General features: G+C 41.2%; 3 protein-coding genes across 7 annotated transcripts in view; 1 reads left to right on the forward strand and 2 right to left on the reverse strand.

Moving 5' to 3' along the window:
- fcho1 (FCH and mu domain containing endocytic adaptor 1) overlaps window positions 1–844 on the reverse strand; it is a 48,885-nt gene extending 48,041 nt beyond the window's left edge. The window contains exon 1 of one of the 3 annotated variants that reach the window (XM_053625809.1): window positions 638–844. The gene's annotated coding sequence lies outside the window, so the exon portion shown is untranslated. Of the gene's footprint in view, window positions 1–622 lie in introns of all 3 variants that reach the window. The other 2 variants (XM_053625810.1, XM_053625808.1) reach the window with 2 other exon arrangements.
- A 1,429-nt stretch (window positions 845–2,273) lies between these two features.
- Window positions 2,274–12,658, reverse strand: znf692 (zinc finger protein 692). 2 transcript variants are annotated; one of them, XM_053625818.1, is made up of 13 exons: window positions 12,366–12,658; window positions 12,206–12,258; window positions 10,908–11,097; window positions 10,377–10,408; window positions 9,676–10,143; window positions 9,491–9,587; window positions 8,732–8,794; window positions 5,779–5,898; window positions 5,628–5,678; window positions 5,404–5,482; window positions 5,048–5,162; window positions 3,383–3,482; window positions 2,274–3,212 (listed from the first exon to the last, which is right to left on the reverse strand). In XM_053625818.1, the coding sequence occupies exons 3-13, from the start codon at window positions 11,072–11,074 to the stop codon at window positions 3,008–3,010; spliced, it is 1,497 nt and encodes a 498-aa protein (XP_053481793.1). In that variant the 5' UTR covers window positions 11,075–11,097; window positions 12,206–12,258; window positions 12,366–12,658; the 3' UTR covers window positions 2,274–3,007. The 2 variants fall into 2 exon arrangements, with proteins under 2 accessions (XP_053481793.1, XP_053481792.1); XM_053625817.1 differs by having other exon boundaries at window positions 2,276–3,212; window positions 5,779–5,901.
- Window positions 12,659–12,718: 60 nt separating this feature from the next.
- Window positions 12,719–23,085, forward strand: lpxn (leupaxin). 2 transcript variants are annotated; one of them, XM_053625819.1, is made up of 10 exons: window positions 12,719–13,408; window positions 13,499–13,651; window positions 17,608–17,690; window positions 17,775–17,863; window positions 18,255–18,354; window positions 18,561–18,806; window positions 20,045–20,218; window positions 20,506–20,587; window positions 21,877–22,025; window positions 22,643–23,085. In XM_053625819.1, the coding sequence occupies exons 2-10, from the start codon at window positions 13,639–13,641 to the stop codon at window positions 22,907–22,909; spliced, it is 1,203 nt and encodes a 400-aa protein (XP_053481794.1). In that variant the 5' UTR covers window positions 12,719–13,408; window positions 13,499–13,638; the 3' UTR covers window positions 22,910–23,085. The 2 variants fall into 2 exon arrangements, with proteins under 2 accessions (XP_053481794.1, XP_053481795.1); XM_053625820.1 differs by lacking the exon at window positions 12,719–13,408 and having other exon boundaries at window positions 13,560–13,651; window positions 17,811–17,863; window positions 22,643–23,079.
- The last annotated feature ends 453 nt before the right edge of the window (window positions 23,086–23,538 follow it).

The following is a 23,538-nucleotide window of genomic DNA, read 5'->3' on the forward strand; positions in this document are numbered from 1 at the left end:
GTGAAAATGTGTCCCTAAAATGGAGCTGCAGCACTGAATCTGGACAAGATGGAGAAATGATGCTGGTTAGGAAATAAAATTTTTAACAAATCGACCTTTTTTTTTTTTTTTTTTTTAAAAATCAATTAATTAAATAAATAAATAAAAACAACAACACCATGCGTCCATCAGGCTATACAATTTCACATCAAAGCAACTTCCTGCCTTAAAAGCACCACATTAAAAACACCCCAACAAAGATAAAATAAATGTTAAATATTAAATAAATGTAGGGTATTTCGAGAAAATAAAGGGGTTGACTATTTTGTGGAAATGAACAAAGCTCTCTGTGGCACGACACGACTAATAAATAAATGCTTCTTCATCAAACAGTCCAGCCAAACCCCCATTGACTTGGGCTCAGTCCCAAATGACGCGTGATTCCCTTCACGAGCGCCCTACGCGCGGCATAAAACAACGTCACCCGCGCACTACGTAGTGCACTATCATGATCAATACGAAGCCGTTTGGGACGCGGCGGTCTGGTTGGAGATGAGAGCATACAAAACCGTCCCCGAAAAAAAAAACATTTTCTTATAAACCCCACCGCACTTTTATTCATACGATAAAAAAGAGAGCGTACCGAACGGAGTTTTACCTTTTCGAAGAAAGAATAAAGACGATATAGTTCATGTTTTTCCTTCGCCGGTACAGCAAACACGAGCAGACTACCTCCACGAACCGTGCCGCGTTCAATGTGATCTGATAGTAGCGAGCCGCTGACAGCGTCCAAAATAGTCCCCGCCCACCTCCTTTCTGATTGGCTGCCGTTTCTTCGCCACAACAGAAAAGCATGGCAACCGTCAAAAAAGGCGGGCTTCTGAAGGCGAGGAAAGAGCCAATAGGATCGCGAGTTCGTTCCGCACGCGCAACGCCCACCTGTTACATAGCGGCGCTATTGGATGAAAATCATGCCAATCATAGAGAAAGAGGCGGAAATTGACGGATTAACGTTTAGTCTCATTTTTTTTTCTTTCTTTCTGGAATATTAATAAGAAATCTTCCTGACTGGGGTGATCTGTGAATACAAACGAAAATATAAATGATTTAAATTAAATAATATGAAGCCTTCAAGGCTGGTAATAACAATAAAGGGACATTAAAGTGCACCTATTATGGTTTTTTTCAAATATCACCTTTCATGTAGTGTGTTATAGAGCTGATTGTGAATGTAAAACGTCTGCAAAGTTTCAAAAATCAAAGCGCACGACAATTGGAGTTATCGACTCGCAGAAAAAAGGAATCGATTCTGAACAGCTGAAACGAGTCATTAGTGATTCCAGACTTTACGTCCTGTACTAACCTACGTAGGTTTGTAACACAAAGCCCCGCCTCTGGTCTTCATCGTCTGCTCGCTGACAGACGGAGCTGAAACTCGTTTATGGTAGTGGGCGTTTCCTTTTCGACACACGCTGACAGCGGTAAACCAATCACAACAGACGTCTGACCAATCAGAGCAGAGTATGCTCTCTGAAAGGAGGAGTTTAGAACGAATCCTTTAGAACGGATCATTGAAATTATGAGCACGTTAAAGTGTTTTTTCGACCTCGGATGCATGTAAATTTATCGTATTAGACATTTAAAACAAAATTAGGCACGATTCAAAACCATCGTAGGTGCGCTTCAAATCAACATACGTATAAATATAAATAAAGAGTGCTTACATAAACATAAATAAAGACCATATCTGACACGTTCATATCAATTATCAAGATCAATATGACCCACACTAAAATTGAAATTCGGGTAAAGTATGTTGCCATGTGAATAATAATTCTGTACGACTGGCTTGCTTTCGCGAGCAAAACAAAAAACGCGCATGGTAAAATTTTCTTCGGTCGCGAGTCGAGATCACATCCGAATACAGCTCACGACGGACTCAAACTTGTGGCAGGGTGAGAAATTATTGTATTAAAATCCCAGAGCTGCTACAATGTTCGTCTAAAATCCACCGACAGGAGGACGGCATAGGATGATGCGAAACTCACGGGACAGCTACAAATACGGTATTTGGCGATGGTGAAAAGTAAAGAAAACATAACTCATGGGCAGTAAAACATTCTGGAAAATATCCTCAAGGTCACTTTGAAGAACGTTTGCGTTTATGCTGGTCTGTTTGATGACATAAGCAGAATGTAGAATGTAGAATGTAGAATCGTGGGTCTACCGTAAGAGGATCTTTATCGTATCATCTGACACGGAATACGCCTGGTCCATGAATTTGATCGACATGGAATATGTCTGTTATACAATTTGTATGAGATTTTATTGGGAACTTGTACAATCCGACAAGTAATATACAGTGGTGCTTGAAAGTTTGCGAACCCTTTAGGATTTTCTATGTTTCTGCAGAAATATGACCTAAAACATCATCAGAGTTCCATACAAGTCCTAAAAGTAGACAAAGAGATCCCAGTTAAACAAATGAGACAAAAATATTATACTGTCGTTTATTTATTGAGGAAAATGATCCGATATTACATATCTTCCAGCATTTTTTTACCTGCAGAGTTTAAGCAGCACTGTAGGTGAAAGACTGCTGTCATCTCAGAGTCCAAGAATTTGGAGGATGTGACGCTACGCTATTTCTGTAAAGAGTGAGAACACGCTAACCGTGGTATGTTGATTGTGTCGGGGTGGCGAGTCATCTTATTACGAGTCTTCGGGTATCTTTACGCCAGGAGCTGAAGTGACCCCTCGTGTAGCAGTGCTGTGGTGTCGAAGGTCATGTGACGCTAATCAGATAGACATATTCGTGATTTTTAATACTGCTATGAAATGGGTTTTGATTTGAGCTATGCTCCGCCCACATTCCTTAAAAGGCAACACCGGGAGTGGTCGGAAGGAGAGGACGGCAATTTTTGCATCGCAACTGACGTTTATAAACAGTGATAAGAGTTAGGTAATAATCATGACGTGAACGTTTGATATTGGCAGAAGCTTAATTATAAGTCCAGGCTCCGGTAGGTCAAAGGTCTTTAGGCTCTGTAGGCTCTTCAGGGGTCACGTGATCTGGGTGACTTTTACTCCGATGCGCGGTCACGTTGTCCCTCTTCTCGAAGCGGCGGCCGCAGATCTCGCACGCAAACCGGTAGCTCCGCTCGGCATCGTGTTTACGCATGTGCCAGTTCAGAGAGGCCTTCTGACGGCAGGTGAAACCACACACCTCACACCTGAGGAAAACACACACACACACACACACTTGAGAACGTGAGAGACCAAAGAGACCGAGTGTGAGACCTCACAACAAAAGGCCTTGCTTCCTTACATTCATTCAGTCATTGTGTATATATGTGTGTGTGTGTGTGTGTGTGTGTGTGTGTGTGTGTGGATATTCTCTTACTGCAGTGGTTTCTCTCCCGTGTGAATTCTGCGGTGGATGCTCAGGTTGCTGCTGGTGCGGAAGGCACGAGCACAGAACTCACAGATGTAGTCTCTCTGATCTATCAAACACACACACACACACACACACACACACACACACACACACACACACACACACACATCCATAACATCCAGAACATACAGCACATCTAATTCATCCCTACTACTCACTAGCTTACATCACGCATTGATCTTCTGAACCTGTTCGATAGCTCTGGTCTCATTTCGCCCTCGGAGGAATTCCACCACAGGGATACAACATCGACGTGTTTTACTCGGGATATCAATCATCATCATCATCATCATCATCATCATCGCTATAACATACTTAACTAAATGTTAGTGGCTGTTTTATTGCGAGTGTGCTTCGAAGACGAGCAAATAATGAGACAGGGGTGATGAGTGGGGATTTACTCGGGTGTATAAACGACGTGTGAGACTTAAGGCCGTCGATACGACTAGTAAATAAATGGGAAATGAGAACTGTATCATGCGGCGTGAACAAAAAGAAACGGATAACAATAGAATCGGTGACTTTCGCGCTTACAGTAACAGCGTTTCCAAGTTTGGTACCCACGTACGTCTGTAGACGGCGTTTCAAAAACATGGGACTGTACGCTCTTGATCCGAATGAGAACTATTTTCAAACTCAGAAAAGCCAGCAGCGTGTATAGTGCGTGTATAGTGCGTGGATAGTGTGTGTATATAGTGTGTGGATAGTGCGTGTATAGTGTGTGTATAGTAAACAAACTAGCTAGCCAAGTGTGAAAAGTGTAGCTAGCTAGGTTCATTTCAGCAGCCATGTGGATTTGACGTCGCTTGCTGAACTCGGGGTCAAACGGACCGTCCAGAGTTCCCGAGTAGGAAGTTGAGAAGGCGTTTTGTATCAGTGGGTACTGATACGTATGAGTCGCTGCCGATCCCAAACCGTCTATTATAACGGTACATTCCGGATTACGGTCAACAGTAAATAGCTAGCTACATTTTTCAGACTTGGCTAGCTAGTTTGTTAGCATGAACGGCAAACACAGTGGCACTTCTTAGCTTTAAACGAGTTACGCTGTACATACACGAGTATTTGCTGTAAATCTGCAGCACTGACTGTATAGTTAGCTAGATTTCTGCTTAGAGAAGACGAACACGGAGGCACCCGTGTGTTTCTCGAAAGCACGGACGACGTAATTCCAGAGCTACCCGCTAAGACGATACAGTCGTCGTGAAAAAGGGTCCGTTTGATCGAATAAAGACAAATTTATTTTAAAAAATCCACCATCTCGAGCGGCACTAAATGTAATTCGGCCGTGCCGTGAGCACGCTCGGTCGCCGCCGATCGTCAGCGTACGCGCGGGAGTATGAAGACGATTAGCAAGACATACAAAAAAGCAAGTCTGATGTTCGATTGTGGAACGGAAACGTGTACACAGGACCGAGCGCGTGACGAACCGAACCCGAGGACAGATCTGAGCCGAGTCTTAAGGACCGCGCTCGAAAAGCCGGATAAGCGTCTATCTGATCTGACAATCCCGGGATTTGAACTCATGACATTCTAGGTCACTAGGACAGAACCCTAACGTCTGACCTCTGACCTGCAAACGCCGTGACTCGCCGCGTCGGTCTCACTCACCGCTGTGCAGCTTCTCGTGCTCTTTAAGGTGCTTCTTAAAGTTGAACGATTTTCCACAGGCGGGATCGGAGCAAGCGAAGGTCTTCTGCTGGAAGTGCTGGTACTTCATGTGGTGCTGAACGGAAATGTAGATGTAAAGATTAGATAATAGATGATATTTATCACAGTACGATAAACACCGAATGTTTTACCTTTCACTATATCAAAAGGTGCAAACGCTCACTGGTGCGCAAGAAGGCGACGCGATACGTTAAAAGCCAGGGGGGGGTATAAACTTTTGCACAGGATGATCGGTGTAACAACTGTAATTCCCATCCACTGCGGGCTGGTGGCAAAGATTCCCAAGTAATACTCACGTTGAGGTACTGACGGCTGGAAAATATCTTCCAGCAGCCGTCAAACTCGCAGGGTAAAATGAGCTTCGGAGTCGGTTTCCTATAAAACGCGAGGGAAACGATTCTATATTCAATAACGGACAAAACGTCACAAGATCAGCATGACCAGTGCATGACATAGTGACATATCCAATATTAAAACCACAGCAAGAAAATTCTTCTACTAATCATTTTCAAGAACGAACCTTTTCCTCCTGCTGCTCATCTCCAAGAGCTCCTCTTTCTCTGAAGGTCGTCTGAAAGGTAAAAATTTATACACGTTAAAATTAATACGCGCCTGTCCACTGGACTAAAAAAAATTTAAAAATCTGCCTCTTTAATACACATGAAAGCCACCTGCTGGTTTTTCTCCTCGCTCTCCTCCTCGGCTCCTCGCTTTCACCCGTCTCGGGAGCATCTTCTCTCCTCTGACGCTCCCTAGTGGTTGAGTTTGGTATAGCATCACCTACAACATCCCTGCTGGAGACAGAAAGTTCTCTCTAATGCTCCATCTCTGACCCTGAAACCCTGCATCAAACTCCTGTTCCCTATTTAAACAGTGCAGTGTTTTCAGGAGTCGGGATTTTGTCATGCCTTAGAGCATAGAGTTATAATAAACAAACAAACAAACAAACAAACAAACACACCCACCCAGAAGGAATCAGACTGACGGTGGTGAGACATCGGTCCGTAAAAATAAACATCGTACGGCCCCGATGCGAGATGTTTAGACACATTTTATGATAAAAAAAGAAAAAAAAAGTCACAGGGAACTTTAGCGTTAATCCCTTATGAATATTCAGTTATTCGTCTTAAGGCTTATTATTCAGCACTATTCTGTAAGTACGGTGGAAATATCAAACGAATGTAGAACGAGAGAACAAGAAGGAAAACAAATAAACAAACAAACAGAGAGATAAATAAATAAATAAATAACTCACTGCTGTTGCACTGCAATAAATAAATAAATAAATAAATAAATAAATTTTACAGTAGTAAGTGAAAATATCCTGACTGCTGTAAATTTCCTATTATAAGATTATAATAAAACCAACACTTGATTACTAAACCTATTTCTAAACATTTTTAAAACTCATTTCAGGCTTGAAATAGCCTTGTTCTATAGGCGGATTGGTTTCATCCCCCAATTTGAAGCTTTTCATTCTAAAAAGAAGAGCATAAGACATCTAAACAGGCTGAATAATCCCGATATAAAAATATTCGAAGTATAATCGCCTCGCCATCGGAAACATCAGATAAACGTGCTCATATTCAAGGTGTTTTCACACTTGAAAGAATGAAAAAGAATCTCAAAACCGAGAAGAAATGCCGACGGTACAGAGTTTCCGGTTCCGACGAGACGACTCCGAGCGATATTATTTGGACGATTTGTATTACCGCTCTTATTATTCATTTAAAGTGTCGCCTATTAGGTGCTAGAGAGGTGAGTGGGACTGCTTCCACTTCAAACTCATTTAAAACCGGTTTATAATATATAACTTTGGGGTTAGATCATCACGTCATATCGTAGTACAACTCTACGATAAACAATATGGCGCCGTCGTGGAAAGGTCATTGTTGTCAGGTCCGTTTCCCAGAACGCACCGCAGGCTAGAAACATGGCCGACGATGACTACAACTCCCAAACTACACACAGACACTTTCACCTTCCCCAGAAGACTAATCACACACACACACACACACACACACACACACACATGTTCCCAATCGCACTACACTTTAAAAGAGACTGTTCGTTCACTAGATCTTTGTGAAGTAAACGCTCGGTTGTTTGTGTATACCGGTTTGGATTCTGCTTTGCCCTGGACTGTGATTATCCTCCTTACCTGCTCGAGTCTGTCTGCCTGATCGTTTGCCCGTCGTCATTGTTGATTTTGCCTTGCCCTTCGGATGATATTTTCTTCAAGAAAAGCGCTTAACTGCACTCGCATCCGTCCTTCGCCTGATTACATGACAATTATGATATTTCACCCCAGTGTAATATATTATAAACTGTACTGAAATGAAAAATCTATGTATGAGAGAAACTATATTGAAACAAATATAAATAACTATAATCGAAGCGAAATATATACACACTACCGGTCAAAAGTTTAGACATTATTTTTTCCCCACATTTTAGAATAATAATAACGTCATCAAAACTCCGGAGTAACACAAACGGAACTATGGGAATGATGTCGTGATAAAAAAAAAATCCAAAAAAATCAAAATAATTGAATATTTTCGCATCTTCAAAGTCGACGCCGTTTTCGCCTAGAATTTCCGGAAATGTATTCTCGGCGTTTTCTCGAGCGATTTCTTGAGGGATTTCCCCGAGATGGTTTTTAAACAGTATTAAAGGAGTTCCCACCGACGCCGGACTCTCATCGGCTGCTTTTCTGGAATATTTCCCTCCGATTCGTCCGTTTAAGTAAATATTTATTTTGTAAATAAAACCTTCGTTTCCTAACGAGAGAAACGAAGACGCCGGCACGATTATATTTTGTGTCCGCGACACCGATTTCACACGTTCGATCACACGCCTTCGGGTCAAAAAGGGGTTTAACGTCATGAGAAACGTTTCAGTCGGGCGTCCGCAAACTTTTGACCGGCATCGTGTGTGTTTTTTCACAAACGCGCAGTAACACACTAGAACGTTGTATGAAACAAAGACGGCTATAAACCGATAATAAATTGGTTATTAATAATAATAATAATAATAAAAAAGTTTATAATACACATTTACTTTTATTTTTATATTGTATATAAAAAAAAAGAAGAAATACGGAAATAAAAAGAGATTAAGTACTAAATTTTAACGTCACATCAGCTGCTTGTAATATAATCGATTTGTGATTATTAAAAAAAAAAAAAAACTCAATCACGAGATCTCAGAAACGCATTCTGTGACATTTTGTGATTTATCACAATATCAATATCATATCGTTATATCACACAGACTTTTATTATTATTATATATTAATAACATGTCCAGTGCACGGACAACGTTAACGAACGTGGCCTTTCTCTCGAGCTTGATATCTGACCGCTCACATGAAAGTAAAAACCACCCACTCCCACTCCCACGACTGTTCTTCTGGACCCCACGTGATCCCGTCCCGGATATATCGCCTCTGGTGTGTGTGTGACCTCTGCCGAGAGTGGAGAACGAGTCATCAGAAAGACATAAGAATTTAACTTTAAGCGTTCAGAAGTGGCCTCACTCCCAGACGGCTACACTCGGACTCGGCCGTACACGATGCTGAAGCGACGAATGTAAAGTCTAAGTGAAAATCAGCCTACAAACCTTTCCATAGAGTCCTGGATTTCATCTCTGATATCCTGAGAGTCATCAGCCTCGGTCTCGGCGCTGCCGAAAGACGTGCAGTTACTGATCAAGTCATATAAAAAAATATATATACGTAACTATAAACGGATAAAACATATTCTGTGTTTTTTTTTGTTTTAAATTGATGGCAATTTCGCTCTTATTTTGTTAACAGTTTTAAGGTTTAGCAGATTCTGCAAGGGGTATGCAAACTTTTGGGCACAACTGTATATTCTATTACACTCTCTCTCGTGATGTTCTAGGAGAATAATCGAGGATGGAGTGGTGCGATGAAGCCGAAGTCCATTATTTACCCCTAAATTTTTTCGACAATTTAAAAAAATGACACGGGATATGTTTTATCCGTTTATAGTTACATTATAGTTACAGTTATGCGCGGTCTGAACATGCATATTTTGTACATACTGTATAGCCTGAACATAGCCTTATGTGTGCTTCTTAAAGCAATAATATCTGCATATGTGACGGATGCAGAGATGGAGGCGGATGCACTTGCAGGTTCAAAGTTGAATAATGGTTTGAACCAAACACAAAAGACACTACGCATACGTGTACAAGGTAAACAAACATAAACCGATACTCGGGACACGTGAGAGCGTGACGTGACAACCGAAGACGATCAAAGTCGGTATAAACCGTGACTAAACACGGATAACGACAAAATAGCTTCCGTGATTTTGTCCTGGAAAAGATTGAAACATTTCAGCATGCCTGTACCTGAGCTCTGGGGGCAAGGTGAGAAAAGCCGCATCACTTCCTTCCTGCGAACGTGCTTCCTGTTCATGCTGCACTGCATCGCCTTGACACAAACGCTCTAAGAGAAGTTTGAGAAAGGTCACGATTCTAAGAAATAACAGAGAGGGGAAAAAAAGAGAAAATAAGACAGACTTGTTGTAGGTTACCTGCGTCCTCATTTCCCCCCGGGGTGTCTGGGGCGACTCGCTCCGTCTGGTCACGCTGTCCGAATCCAGCAGCGTTTCCATCAGAGACAGATTTTCCTCTCGCGCTCCTCATCCCGCACACCTCCTCTTGTTTTACTCCTTTCCTCCGTCGTTCTCCGATCTTCCTCTGTCCTGAAGGAGCAGCGCTTCCTCGTTCACGCTTCTCTCCATTATCCTCCCCGTCGGTGTGTATCGGACGCCAGGTGAACACGTGTCCGCCGTCACAGACGTACGTAAGGCGCGGTTCTGCTTCGGCTGACCTCGTGGAAGTTTCAGGATCGTCCTCCGGCGGTCTCTCCTTCACTTCCTGTCTGCGTGGGTCAGACTGCAGGCCCGGGGTCAAAGGGCAGTGCTGTCCGTGACTGTGGACCAGCAGGATCAGCTGCTCCAGAGAAGCCACAGTTACTGAGATCACTTCGTTCCCATCACCTACAGGAGACAAATACATGTCATGTCATGACTTCTGACCTCAAAAACGGTTCCTTGAAGGGTTCCTGGTTCTTGTTTTATAAAGGACTTTTACTTGGAACCTTTTCTGAAGCCATCTGATAAGAGTTTAAGACTTTCCCCTTCTTTTGGGTGCTAGATGGAACCTTTTTTACTTTAATTTGACTTCCGTCGAGTTTAAATCCTTGTAAAAGGCAGAAATGTCTTTACAGTACCTGAACACCTGCTGCACACCTTGCAGGAGTAACTGTTGGGGGGGGGGGAAGAAATCATTCATTAGATCCACCTAAATTATTCACCCAAATTTCACATTTATTACAGTTTACAAATAGTACAATTTCTATAAGGAAAAAAAAAAAGGAAGGAGTCTCCAGTGTCAGCATTTTGTAGCTTTCGGGACATGTCGGTTGCTCGGTAACATGACGAGCTGCATTTGTGAGGCTAGTGAGGGAACAACTGTTTCTAGCTGCTATAACGCAAATGGACGGTCCACAACATTAAATGCAACTATAAACAAATAAAACCTCTCAATGATATGTGCAGTTACAGGAAAAGAATCTGCTTCAAGGTGGTAACCGGTGGTAACTCCTCCCACCACCCAGCTGTTTCTTTTTGTATTTATTAGTTGTTTTATTATTATAAATTTTTTGTTTTTATAACATCACGACACATGTGGGGTGTTTTATGCCTTACGGAGGACATTCGTTTCCTAGGACTTCTTATTTGTAGTACAGCTCCATCTTTACCTGTCTAGCAGGAACTGTGCGAGCTCCGAGTGGAGAGAGAAACCTAGCCGGTCCTTCAGATTACTCCAGCTCTCCGGCCACGAGCCGAGTCGCACGCGAAACTTACTCCTTCTAGCGTCCAGCTCCTTGCGCCGCTGCCTGCGCCGAGCCTCTTTATTCGACGCCATGATGGAGAGAACAAATAAACGCACTGTAGGAGAAATGGGAATAAAGCAGATAGTTAATAAGCCCTCCGTGTTGATTAGAACGAGGTATCTGCTGCCTTTGATACTGCTGATCATTCTAGGGTTGATATTCTTACTTATTGAGAAGAATAATTCTCATAATATGTATTCTGAGTGATTACATTAAAAAAAAAAATTTTTTAAAGGTGATTCTTTATGGTGTTCCACAGGGATCCATACTCTGCCCTCTTTTGTTTTCTTCGTAAGCGCTGCGACTGGGTCAAATCATTAACAAATAAGGCTGCAACTTCCATAATTATCCAGACGATACAAAGTTTTACACATCCAGCATTATTACTCAAAACACACCCCGACCATACGTTCACATTAGCAAGTGGCGGGTTGCTCGTGTGTCTTGTAGTTTTTCTCTTTTGTTGCTGTGGCCTGTCCAGAGCTTTTATTATGTCCAAATATAATTGGTTTATTCAGTTTATAATGAATTCAAAAGGTTGTTAAAAAAACAAACAAACCCAAATTTCGTGGATTGACTGATTGCAATCTGGCAACCCTCAAGTATTACAGCGTTAATTTGAAAGATTAGCTAAAGGGATAATATAGTTATTACTAATATTCAATATAACTATGAGGTATAACTTTATATATAACTATTATATATAACTATTATAACGTAACTTAATAGGTTAGAGTTTCAAATAATGCATTACATGAAGTTAAACAATTCTACTATATTGTTAGCTTAGCAAAAAAAAAGTCTTCTAGCGGTATGCTAACGTAGTACGGTCACGTGCTCCATGTCGCCATGGTGACGCTCCCACACTGCATACTAACGTACTATATAGTATCTATATCCAGCTAGTTGCGCACTGTTTAGCCATACTATTTAGTACGCCAGTGTGCGATTTTCAACGCAGCAATTTCCCTTTTCTTTTCATTTACCCAGACTTTAGCATGCCGCAAAAAAATAATAACAGTTAGAAACCACATAACAGTTAGAAACCACATAAAGAATGCCGAATAACAGTTAGAAACCACATAAAGAATGCCGATAAACAGACATAAACAAACAAAACATTAAAAGTTGATGCTGGTTTAAGTAGGTACGTGACTGTTTACCTCGTCATCCACGCTTTTAAGAGAGTGGGCCCCACCAGCTCTTCTCCGTTGCCCTTTTAAGCAAACAAGCAAGACGTCTTTCAGTGAATAATAAAAACACAGTAAAGACGGAAAAACGTCCACAATAGTGCTAATGAATCCAGCATGAGCAAAAGCATACCGTTTTATCCAGGTTTTGTTTTAATGCCCGTCATGGAAGTCAAAATAACTACGGCAAGCCAGTATAAAAAACCCGGAAGTGTGTTTTAACAGCAAGGTTTCATGGGAAATGGAGTCGTATAGAGCAATGCAACGTCACTCCTGTTTATTTATCATCATCACCACCACACACGCACACACACATATATTTCATATATGTATATGAAAACGTGTACAGTTTTTGTTGAAGACAAAGTAAAAAAAAAAAGGTAAATTTTGTTATTTTTGAACAAATTAATTAATCAATGCTTATGGCAGTGGAAAATTACAGATGCACAGATCGGACACCAAACATGTTTTGGCTAAAAAAAAAAAAAGAAGAAGAAGAAGATTTAAACAAGTTTGAATATTTATATAAAGCACAGAACCTGGAAGAAACCAGAGAAACCAGAGGAAACTGGATAATTCAAAATAAACCAGAGGAAACCGTAGAACCTGGTGCAAACCAGACAACCTGGAGGAAACTGGAGAACCCAGAATAACCCAGAGAACCTGGAGGAAACCAGAGAACTTGAAGGAAACTGGAGAACCCAGAGGAAACCAGAGAACCTGGAGGAACCTAGAGGAAACCGTAGAACCTGGTGCAAACCAGACAACCTGGAGGAAACTGGAGAACCCAGAATAATCCAGAGAACCTGGAGGAAACCGGAGAACCCAGAGGAAACCAGAGAACCTGGAGGATCCTAGAGGAAACCGTAGAACCTGGTGCAAACCAGACAACCTGGAGGAAACTGGAGAACCCAGAATAACCCAGAGAACCTGGAGGAAACCAGAGAAACCAGAGGAAACTGGATAATCCAAAATAAACCAGAGGAAACTGGAGAACCCAGAGGAAACCGTAGAACCTGGTGCAAACCAGACAACCTGGAGGAAACTGGAGAACCCAGAATAACCCAGAGAACCTGGAGGAAACCAGAGAACCCGGAGGAAACCAGAGAACCCAGAGGAAACCGGAGAACTTGGAGAAAACCAGAGAACCCAGAGGAAACTTGAGAAACCTGTAATGTAGGAATGCATGCCTAACAGTAACAGATCAGTAAATGAAACATTACAAATATAAAAACCCCTAATATGAATGCAAATTCTATGAACTAGGAAAACAGGAAGTTGCATGAAGAGGTTGCATGAAGAGGTTTGTGAGGTTTGCAAAGTTGTAAGAATCTGAAAGGAAGAGGAAGTTACAGTTTCAGTGGTTCAGGCTGTACATATCTAAATCAAATCACACTCACGCTGCCATGGAGGAGCTCGGTAAGTAGTTCGTGTCTTTTCATTTCTAGTTTTCCTTTCTATTTTAATTCCTTGTTTGAGACGTAGATAATGTATTTCTCTATGAGCTTGTGTCTTTATCCTCAAAATCATGACGTGTATAATTATCGGTGTACACGTGGAGTGTGTCGAACAAGTCGTTTTTTTTATTTTTTTATTTTTTTTAGTAGCTATTAGTTATTTGCATTCGTACGGCGTGCCAAAAGGAGTGTTATTGGGGAATTTCATACTTTCTCACAATGAACTCTGTGAATGTTAGGACGTTTACAGAGACACACTGTCACACCATATACACCATATACACCATATACACTGTCAGGCAAAAGGGCTGTTTAAACACGCCGAGTATCTTCATACTATAGACTATAGAAAATACACAGTGGCAATTAAATAAGGGAAAAAAAATACTACACCAAAGCTCTAAATCTTTCTATGCAGCTGGTCATATCATTTCAGGACTCCATATGATGCATTTGGAGGTCGACTCAGAGCGGTTAAGCCTGTAGATACAGAATCATGAAGAGGAAAGTCTCAAACGTCCCAAAATATCAAGTATAAATCTATATACGGTACATCTGTGGTTTAGTAGTAGACATGGCATTATACCACCGTTTCCTTTCTGAAACTGAAACATTGAGCAAAATATTCCAATGAATTTATAAAACAGCTATAAACACGGCTTACACAAACACGCAGCTATCACACAAAAATCCCACATTTACACTGCAAATATAGTAGTATAATACGAACATTTATTCATTTATTACTATTTGTTGCTCACCCTCTATTGTGAACCGTGCAGTAATCCATTTATCACTTTTCTGTATATAAACGAGGTGTTACTCATCTGCATATATTCATATTTGTATTCCTCTGTACATACATTGAGGTGGTCAAAGTGTACATATTACCATTATTATTATTTTGTTACTACTGTTATTCTTATTTTTATATTCCTATTACATATAGTTATATATATATAGGAATAGAACTATGTGTGTGTGTGTGTGTATATATATATATATATATATATATATATATATATATATATATATATATATATATATATATATAGTTCTATTCCTATTTAATGTGTATTCTTTCTTATGTTTTTGGTGTAATTGAGCTGCTGTATTGAGGGAATTTCTCCAGCGTAGGATCAATACAGTTTCTATCTTATCTTATCCTATCTTATAAAGTTTAAATATGATCAAAATCAATCCTAAACAACACACAATGTAAACCTTTCCAGTCCCAAACCCATTTCCAGTCCTACTGGATTGAATGAAATTTCTTTCTCTGAGATCCAAACCAATTTGTTATATATATATATATATATATATATATATATATATATATATATATATATATTGAATATTACAAAAATCTGGGGTCACTTAGGGATTGGCGGCTCTCGGACTATCTGCATTAGGCTTTATAGATCGGATTTTAGGGCAACGGATCGCCTTTAACATCCTCGTGTTTAAGTTATTACACGTGAAGTTGTGCGATATCGCTTCTTGTCGCTTGATGTCTTGCTGTGCGTTAAAAAAAAAACAAAAAAACACAATGTGCAAAATCTTCTTGCAACATTTCCTGTTTGTACCTTCCATGGAAATATGATCATTTTACTGCATCATGGTTATACTTGCAAAAGAACCCAACAAAAATACTGCATGGTAAAATCATAATCATAAAATCCTATTGAATCTTTTAATCTTTTAACCTTTTTGTAGGATCACGCGCTTTGTTTTATATTCCCATTTCCCCCCCCCCCAACAGACACACAGGACCAAATCGCCAATCAAAAATCTCCAATCCCTTAAAAAAAAAAAAGCTAGATATTAAGTTCAGTCTCTGTTCAACACCGTAGGCTTGATTTCATCTTTGGAGGAAACATGCTGCTCAAGAATGATCAGGGTGAAGAAGTTATTCTGCACTAGGAACAGTTAATATAGGCTACTGTCTACACACGCTTGTCACGTATAAACCTACGCTTACATATATTATACAGTATATAACTGTCATTTTGAACGGGCCAAAATCATACCTGAATACTGCGGCTCATTCATTTCTTCATACAGGAAGTGTCTTGAAGCTGTCATTACAAACGACGGCCTCTCCACTGAGTATTAAATACGTTTCAGTTAGCGTGTTCAGTACTTTTTTTCCCGTGTCATTCCGCTTTATTACACGCAACTTTTTTTTATGGACTTTAACGTTTGGATTTCTTTATATGGGCGGATTTCTTGAGTTAATACCAAAGTCTGGTGAAAATTTCATGTTATTAGCCTGGATGGAAATATATATTTACTGAAATAAAGTGACGCGTCCGATACTTATTTCCCCAACCGTAAACCTACCATTATTTCCTTTTTTTTTGTTGTTTTTTTAACTTACTGTACATATTTTACTGAAGTGGAAATTCTACCCTTCATTTAAATATGTTGAACTAATAACACACACACACACACACACACACACACACACACATATATATATATATATAATGATTCTAAAAGCGTTGTCCTATTCTCACGCGGTCACTCACTATCAAAATAAAAAAGTGATAACATACTGTACCTGTATATAGTAATTACTTAACCTTTAGTCCCTCAGTTGAATTTGATTTAAATACGGGATAAATATACATGTAAGTGTGTGTGTGTTAGTGTGTTAAGGGTGTAAGTGAATGCTACTAGCCCCCTTTTATTAACCAAAACTGATCACGAGAACACGTTCGCCGCACTGGGCTGAAGTCTTTATATGTTACCAGGTCATTGGTTAGTGGACTTGTAGAGCGAGATGGAAAGTGGGTGGGCTTAGTTTTGCATCAGATTAGTGAAACATGCTTGTTTCTGTATTACACTTCTCTTTTTTTCTTCCCTCTGCATGAGGAAGTGAGCACTCGGAGTGCAAAATTCCTCGCCTCTCAGTCGGGTTACACGTCACGTTAAGAAGGGTGAAATTACGGCCGTTTGGTTTGTTTCACGTCTGTCGCCGTGGTAGCAGAATAAAACCATGAATCACTTCCCCTGCAACCAGCCAAGGTGCAATCAGAACAATCGGATGTGTACCGCAGTGTGTGTGTGTGCTTAGTTATTGCGTTGCTACAGTCCAATAAAAAACGTGTCGTTATTTAACTGAGACGTGGTGTTTGTTTGGGGGTTTTTTTTGTTGTTTTTTTTGGCCGCAAGGAGACGTTTATGTAACATTTTTGGAAGGAGTCTCCAGTTTCACACTCGTAACAAATCAGAGATAAAGCTCTAACTTTAAAGGTTCTCAGTAAGATGATAAGACGTGGCTTACATTACATTACATTACATTACATTACATTACAGGATTTGGCAGACGTCCTTATCCGGAGCGACTTACACTTATCTCGTTTATACATCTGAGAAGTTGAGGGTCCAGGGCCCAGCAGTGGCAGCTTGGCAGTGCTGGGATTTCCAGTGCTGACCTTCCGATCAGAAGCCTTAACCTCTGAGCTCCCACTTCACTTTATAAACTTCGAGAGAGGAAACAGAGCGTCTTCTAAGGAAACGACTATTTATAGCTGGTTTATAACACACACACAAAAAAAAGAACTAACTCCGTCATGGGAATGTTTCATAACATTAGATGCAGCTTTAAAGAGATAAAAGTTCTTCTTTAATACATTGAAGAGGAATAAACCATTAAAAATGGGAGTCGTTTTTTAAAATTTTTTAATTTTTTAGCTTATTTCAGTTTAGTTTTAATTTCATTCGACTATTTTATCACATTTCATTAGGACGTTTCCTTTCCATTTCCTGTTACTGATAATAACCACGTTATACGTGCGAGCGTGCGTTTAGTTGTGACCGTCTTTGACGTCGAGCTCACCCTCGTATCGGGTCGTTCTCCGTGAATGTAAAATAAATAAAAATGTAAACGATGTATATTTATATATATGATAGATATGCTGTTGGAGGAGTTGGCTTCAAACGCCACGAAAAGCGACTCGGATAAAAAGCTCACCCTGAACATTTCTTCCGCGCAGGTGAGGACGAATACGAATCATGAATATAATCGACATGTCTGTACAATGTTGTTATGGTGTTGTTATGGTGTTTATTATGAGTAGCAGGACGTCATTCTCATCTCAAACACTGTTGTTCAGACCTCAGGGATCGGCGTGACGTCGGGACAAAGCGCTGGCAAAAACGTGTACAGGTAGGCTACAGTAAGACGTCTACTTCAAACCACGTTACTCGTGTAAGGAATAAAACGCTTCCCAGTGTGCTTTTGTAGGAAAATAATCAGCACCAGGGTTGTTACAGCACTGTAACAGCGTCAGGTGTTTTATTCCTCTTATACTACAGCAATTTACTTTATAACAGCCGTTTTTCAACCCTCATATCAACAATAACTCATTAAAGCGTCAATGTGTTATGTTTATAATCATTAATATAAACCTGTGGTTTGCTCTGGTATAAATCCTGGTATTTATTTATTTTTTTTTAATCACTCACATGCAGACTCTCTGATGTTTTGGACTTCATGTCAATCAAGGTTTCCCGTTTAGCTGGAAATGGTTTCTCTAATCATTCTTGTACATTCTCAGTCAGTTGCCTTCTCCGGTCTCGGCCGAGGTGATGAGTCCAGGAACGGCCACTCGAGAGCTGGACTCCATCATGAATGAGCTGCTGGGGCTGAACCTGGAGGTGAGTCTCAGCACTCAGACCCAATTTACCAGTAAAGATCACAAGAGGGCAGTAGAGGCTCACTAGCATCGTGCACTAAATGTGGCATTTGACTGAAAGTCATGTTTCTGAAAGATGTTATTGTATATATATATATATATATATATATATATATATATATATATATATATATATATATATTAAAAACCCTTTATCCTGTGTCTAAGGTTTCGGATAAGCCAGCACTCAGTGAGAAGTCTGAAAAAGACACAAAGCCAGAAGAAAGGAAAGAAGCCACAGGAAACAGTGTGCAGAATGATCCAGCAACGGAGAACATGTCCAAGAACCTGTCCGAGAACATCGACACCATTGACAACCTGCTGGGAACGCTGAACTCAGATATGGAGAAGATGGGAGTGCGCACTACGGCCAAGGGACACTGCGCTTCCTGTGGGAAGTGCATCGCTGGGAAGGTCAGTGAGACAGACAGACAGACAGACAGACAGACAGACAGACAGACAGATATAAGGGCTGGGCGGTGTGATGATATAATATGGACATGCTAAATTGTCATGTTTCTGAGATATTGTGAGATATTGTGTATCTCTATATCTTTTTATAACATAAAAAAAACATTAAATGACACATTTGGAAGCAGCCGTTTTTTTGTACTCAATCTTTAAAATTGTTAAACGTTAGAGTTAAAGTACTTCAGCTGACTTATTTTTATGTCATTTTCTCCTTTTTTTTTAGTGTTAAATTATTTATTTTTGTTGACATTACATACAAGTTTTCCACAGGTTTAAAAAAAAAATGCTTAAAACTCTACTAGCGGGTAGGCAAAAAAGAAGGAAAGAAAGAAAGAAAGAAAGAAAGAAGGAAAGGAGGAAAGAAAGAAAGGAGGAAAGAAGGAAAGGAGGAAAGAAGGAAAGGAGGAAAGAAAGAAATAAAGAAAGAAGGAAAGAAAGAAAGAATGAAAGGAGGAAGGAAAGGAGGAAAGAAAGAAAGGAGGAAAGAAGGAAAGGAGGAAAGAACGAAAGGAGGAAAGAAAGAAAGAAAGAAAGAAGGAAAGAAAGAAAGAAAGAAAGAAGGAAAGGAGGAAAGAAAGAAAGGAGGAAAGAAGGAAAGGAGGAAAGAAGGAAAGGAGGAAAGAAAGAAATAAAGAAAGAAGGAAAGAAAGAAAGAATGAAAGGAGGAAAGAACAAAGTGTGGAAGTTGGGGCAGGTGTAGAAATTGGGGCAGGTGTAGAAGTTGGGGCAGGTTTGGCAGGTGTATAAGTTGGGGCAGGTGTATAAGTTGGGGCAGGTGGGGCAGGTGTAGAAGTCGGGGCAGGTGTAGAAATTGGGGCAGGTGTAGAAGTTGGGGCAGGTTTGGCAGGTGTAGAAGTCGGGGCAGGTGTAGAAGTTGGGGCAGGTGTAGAAGTTGGGGCAGGTGGGGCAGGTGTAGAAGTTGGGGCAGGTGGGGCAGGTGTAGAAGTTGGGGCAGGTGTAGAAGTTGGGGCAGGTGGGGCAGGTGTAGAAGTTGGGGCAGGTGTAGAAGTTGGGGCAGGTGGGGCAGGTGTAGAAGTCGGGGCAGGTGTAGAAGTCGGGGCAGGTGTAGAAGTCGGGGCAGGTGTAGAAGTCGGGGCAGGTGTGACACCCTGTGTATGTTGTGTTCTGTGTGTGTTAGTATTTCATTTTCACCAGAACCGCGTGTCCTGTCCTGTGTGTAGATGATCACGGCTCTGGGGCAGGTGTGGCACCCCGAGCACTTTGTGTGTGTGGTGTGTAAAGAGGAACTCGGCAGTAAAGGGTTCTTCGAGCGGGACGGGAATCCGTACTGCGATGCCGACTACCAGAACCTGTACGCACCACGCTGTGCGTACTGCCAGGGCCCGATTCTACAGGTAACACACACCTGTACTCTACACACTATACTACACCATACAGGCCTACACACTCCTTTAACACACTCCTTTAACACACTGCTTTAACACACGCCTTTAACACACGCCTTTAACACACTCCTTTAACACACGCCTTTAACACACGCCTTTAACACACTCCTTTAACACACTACACAGCTGTTTCCTTTTCATTTATAATGATGGAACTGTTATTTGTCCTCATTCAATGATCAGGTCATTTGAAGGTCATTCTGTGTGTAATTAAAATTGTGTGTGTTTGTCAAAAGAACATCCTGACGGCGATGGACCGCACGTGGCACCCAGAACATTTCTTCTGCAATCACTGTGGGGAACGATTCGGACCTGAGGGTGAGGACGAGCACACAACATGACAACACAACATGGAACCTCCTGTGCTGTGTGTTTAGTAATATCAATCCCCTGTGCTGTGTGTTTAGTAATATTAATCCCCTGTGCTGTGTGTTTAGTAATATTAATCCCCTGTGCTGTGTGTTTAGTAATATTAATCCCCTGTGCTGTGTGTTTAGTAATATCAATCCCCTGTGCTGTGTGTTTAGTAATGTTAATCCCCTGTGCTGTGTGTTTAGTAATATTAATCCCCTGTGCTGTGTGTTTAGTAATATTAATCCCCTGTGCTGTGTGTTTAGTAATATCAATCCCCTGTGCTGTGTGTTTAGTAATATCAATCCCCTGTGCTGTGTGTTTAGTAATGTTAATCCCCTGTGCTGTGTGTTTAGTAATATCAATCCCCTGTGCTGTGTGTTTAGTAATATCAATCCCCTGTGCTGTGTGTTTAGTAATATTAATCCCCTGTGCTGTGTGTTTAGTAATATCAATCCCCTGTGCTGTGTGTTTAGTAATATCAATCCCCTGTGCTGTGTGTTTAGTAATATTAATCCCCTGTGCTGTGTGTTTAGTAATATTAATCCCCTGTGCTGTGTGTTTAGTAATATCAATCCCCTGTGCTGTGTGTTTAGTAATATTAATCCCCTGTGCTGTGTGTTTAGTAATATTAATCCCCTGTGCTGTGTGTTTAGTAATATCAATCCCCTGTGCTGTGTGTTTAGTAATGTTAATCCCCTGTGCTGTGTGTTTAGTAATATTAATCCCCTGTGCTGTGTGTTTAGTAATATTAATCCCCTGTGCTGTGTGTTTAGTAATATCAATCCCCTGTGCTGTGTGTTTAGTAATATCAATCCCCTGTGCTGTGTGTTTAGTAATGTTAATCCCCTGTGCTGTGTGTTTAGTAATATCAATCCCCTGTGCTGTGTGTTTAGTAATGTTAATCCCCTGTGCTGTGTGTTTAGTAATATTAATCCCCTGTGCTGTGTGTTTAGTAATATTAATCCCCTGTGCTGTGTGTTTAGTAATATCAATCCCCTGTGCTGTGTGTTTAGTAATATCAATCCCCTGTGCTGTGTGTTTAGTAATGTTAATCCCCTGTGCTGTGTGTTTAGTAATATCAATCCCCTGTGCTGTGTGTTTAGTAATATTAATCCCCTGTGCTGTGTGTTTAGTAATATTAATCCCCTGTGCTGCGTGTTTAGTAATATTACTCTCCTATGTGGTGTGTGGTCCAAACTGCGTGTGTATGCGTGTGTGTGTGTGTGTGTGTGTGTGTGTGTGTGTGTGTACAGGTTTTATGGAGCGTGAGGGGAAGCCATACTGCCCTAAAGATTTTTACTTCCTGTTTGCTCCGAAGTGTTCGGGATGCGGCGAGCCGGTCAGGGAGAACTACCTCTCAGCGGCGAACGGCACCTGGCACCCTGACTGCTTCGTCTGTGCTGTGAGACACACACACACACACACACACACACACACACACACACACGTTAGTCTCAGGATTTAGAGTAGCAATGCCCTCACTCCAATTTGTCACAGCTTTTTTCATTTCTTGCTCGTCATCTATCGCTCGACTTGTCTCTTGCTTTCTCTCTGTTCCTGTCTTCATCTTCCTGTTTGTCCATCTCTTCTCTCTCTCTCTGCTCTCCATTCTTCCACTTCATCTCTATTTTATCTCTCCGTCTGTATCCCTCCTCTTTCTGCATGTAGCGCTACATCTTCTGGTATATCGAATGGCTCTTTCTCTTTCCCTCCTTTTATTTCTGTCCGTTCTTTCCCCTTCGTTTCAGCTTCTCCGTCCCTCTCATTCTTTGTTCTCTCTCTCTCTCTCTCTCTTTCTCAGTCTCTTCGTTCTTTCTCATTTCTTCATTTATCCCCATCTTATACTCTGCTTTCTGTCTCCCGCTTTCCCTTGTTGTCTCTTTCAGCTCTTTCTACTTCCTTTCTTTCTCACAATATCTCATCTTTCCCATGTCTCTCTCTGTCATTAATCATAAAGTTTCTTTCTGTATTTTAATCTCTCTCTCTCTCTCTCTCTCTCTCTCTCTCTCTCTCTCTCAGGACTGTCTGAAGCCGTTCACGGACGGCTGTTTCCTGGAGATGGACGGTCGTCCCCTGTGTTCTCAGCACTACCACTCCAGGATGGGGACGCTCTGCGCCACGTGTAACGCCCCCATCACAGGCCGCTGCATCTCCGCTCTGGGACGCCGTTTTCACCCCGAGCACTTCGTGTGCGCTTTCTGTCTGCGTCAGCTCTCTCAGGGAGTGTTTAAGGAGCAGGCTGGGAAACCTTACTGCAACGCCTGCCACACCAAACTCTTCCTGTAGAACCAGTTATCCCTGATCAGCCACGGTCCCGGACAATTAGAGGAAAAGAAGAAGAAGAAGAAAAAAAAAATAGAGCACGATACCGCAGGCTTATTAAACCGAACATATTATAATCCACGTAGCCTTAAAAGCCTTTGTTCATTTCTTATGATAAATAAATAATAAATCATGATCGGAAAATCTTGTCTATGTGCAGTATTGACTGAAATAATAGTACATTAATGCAATTTCTCCACTGAAGCGACGTACAACAGAGTCATACGTTATAGCATCGGATTCCTGGTCCAGGACTGGAACCCGATCCGATCTTCTCCCGTTGCAGCTCACCCGCCTCAATGTTCGACGTGCTGAGATGCTTTCCTGCTCGACACGCTTGTAAAGAGTGGTTATTTGGGTTAGCGGAGCCTTCCTGTCAGCTCGAAACAGTCCAGCCAGGCGTTTGCGCTCCACAGAACTGTCAAACGTTCGACGTTTTTTGTTTTCCGCGCCATTCTGTGAGACCGCGGGAGATTTCCGAAAAACTCAAACTGGGACCAATAACCAGGCCAACTGAGATCACTGAGATTGACCTGTATATGCTTTACGCTGCTTCCACATGACTGACTGACTGGATATTTGTGCGTACTGGC

This window comes from Ictalurus furcatus, chromosome 5 (assembly GCF_023375685.1).
Source record: "Ictalurus furcatus strain D&B chromosome 5, Billie_1.0, whole genome shotgun sequence".
Classification (NCBI taxonomy): domain Eukaryota; kingdom Metazoa; phylum Chordata; class Actinopteri; order Siluriformes; family Ictaluridae; genus Ictalurus; species Ictalurus furcatus.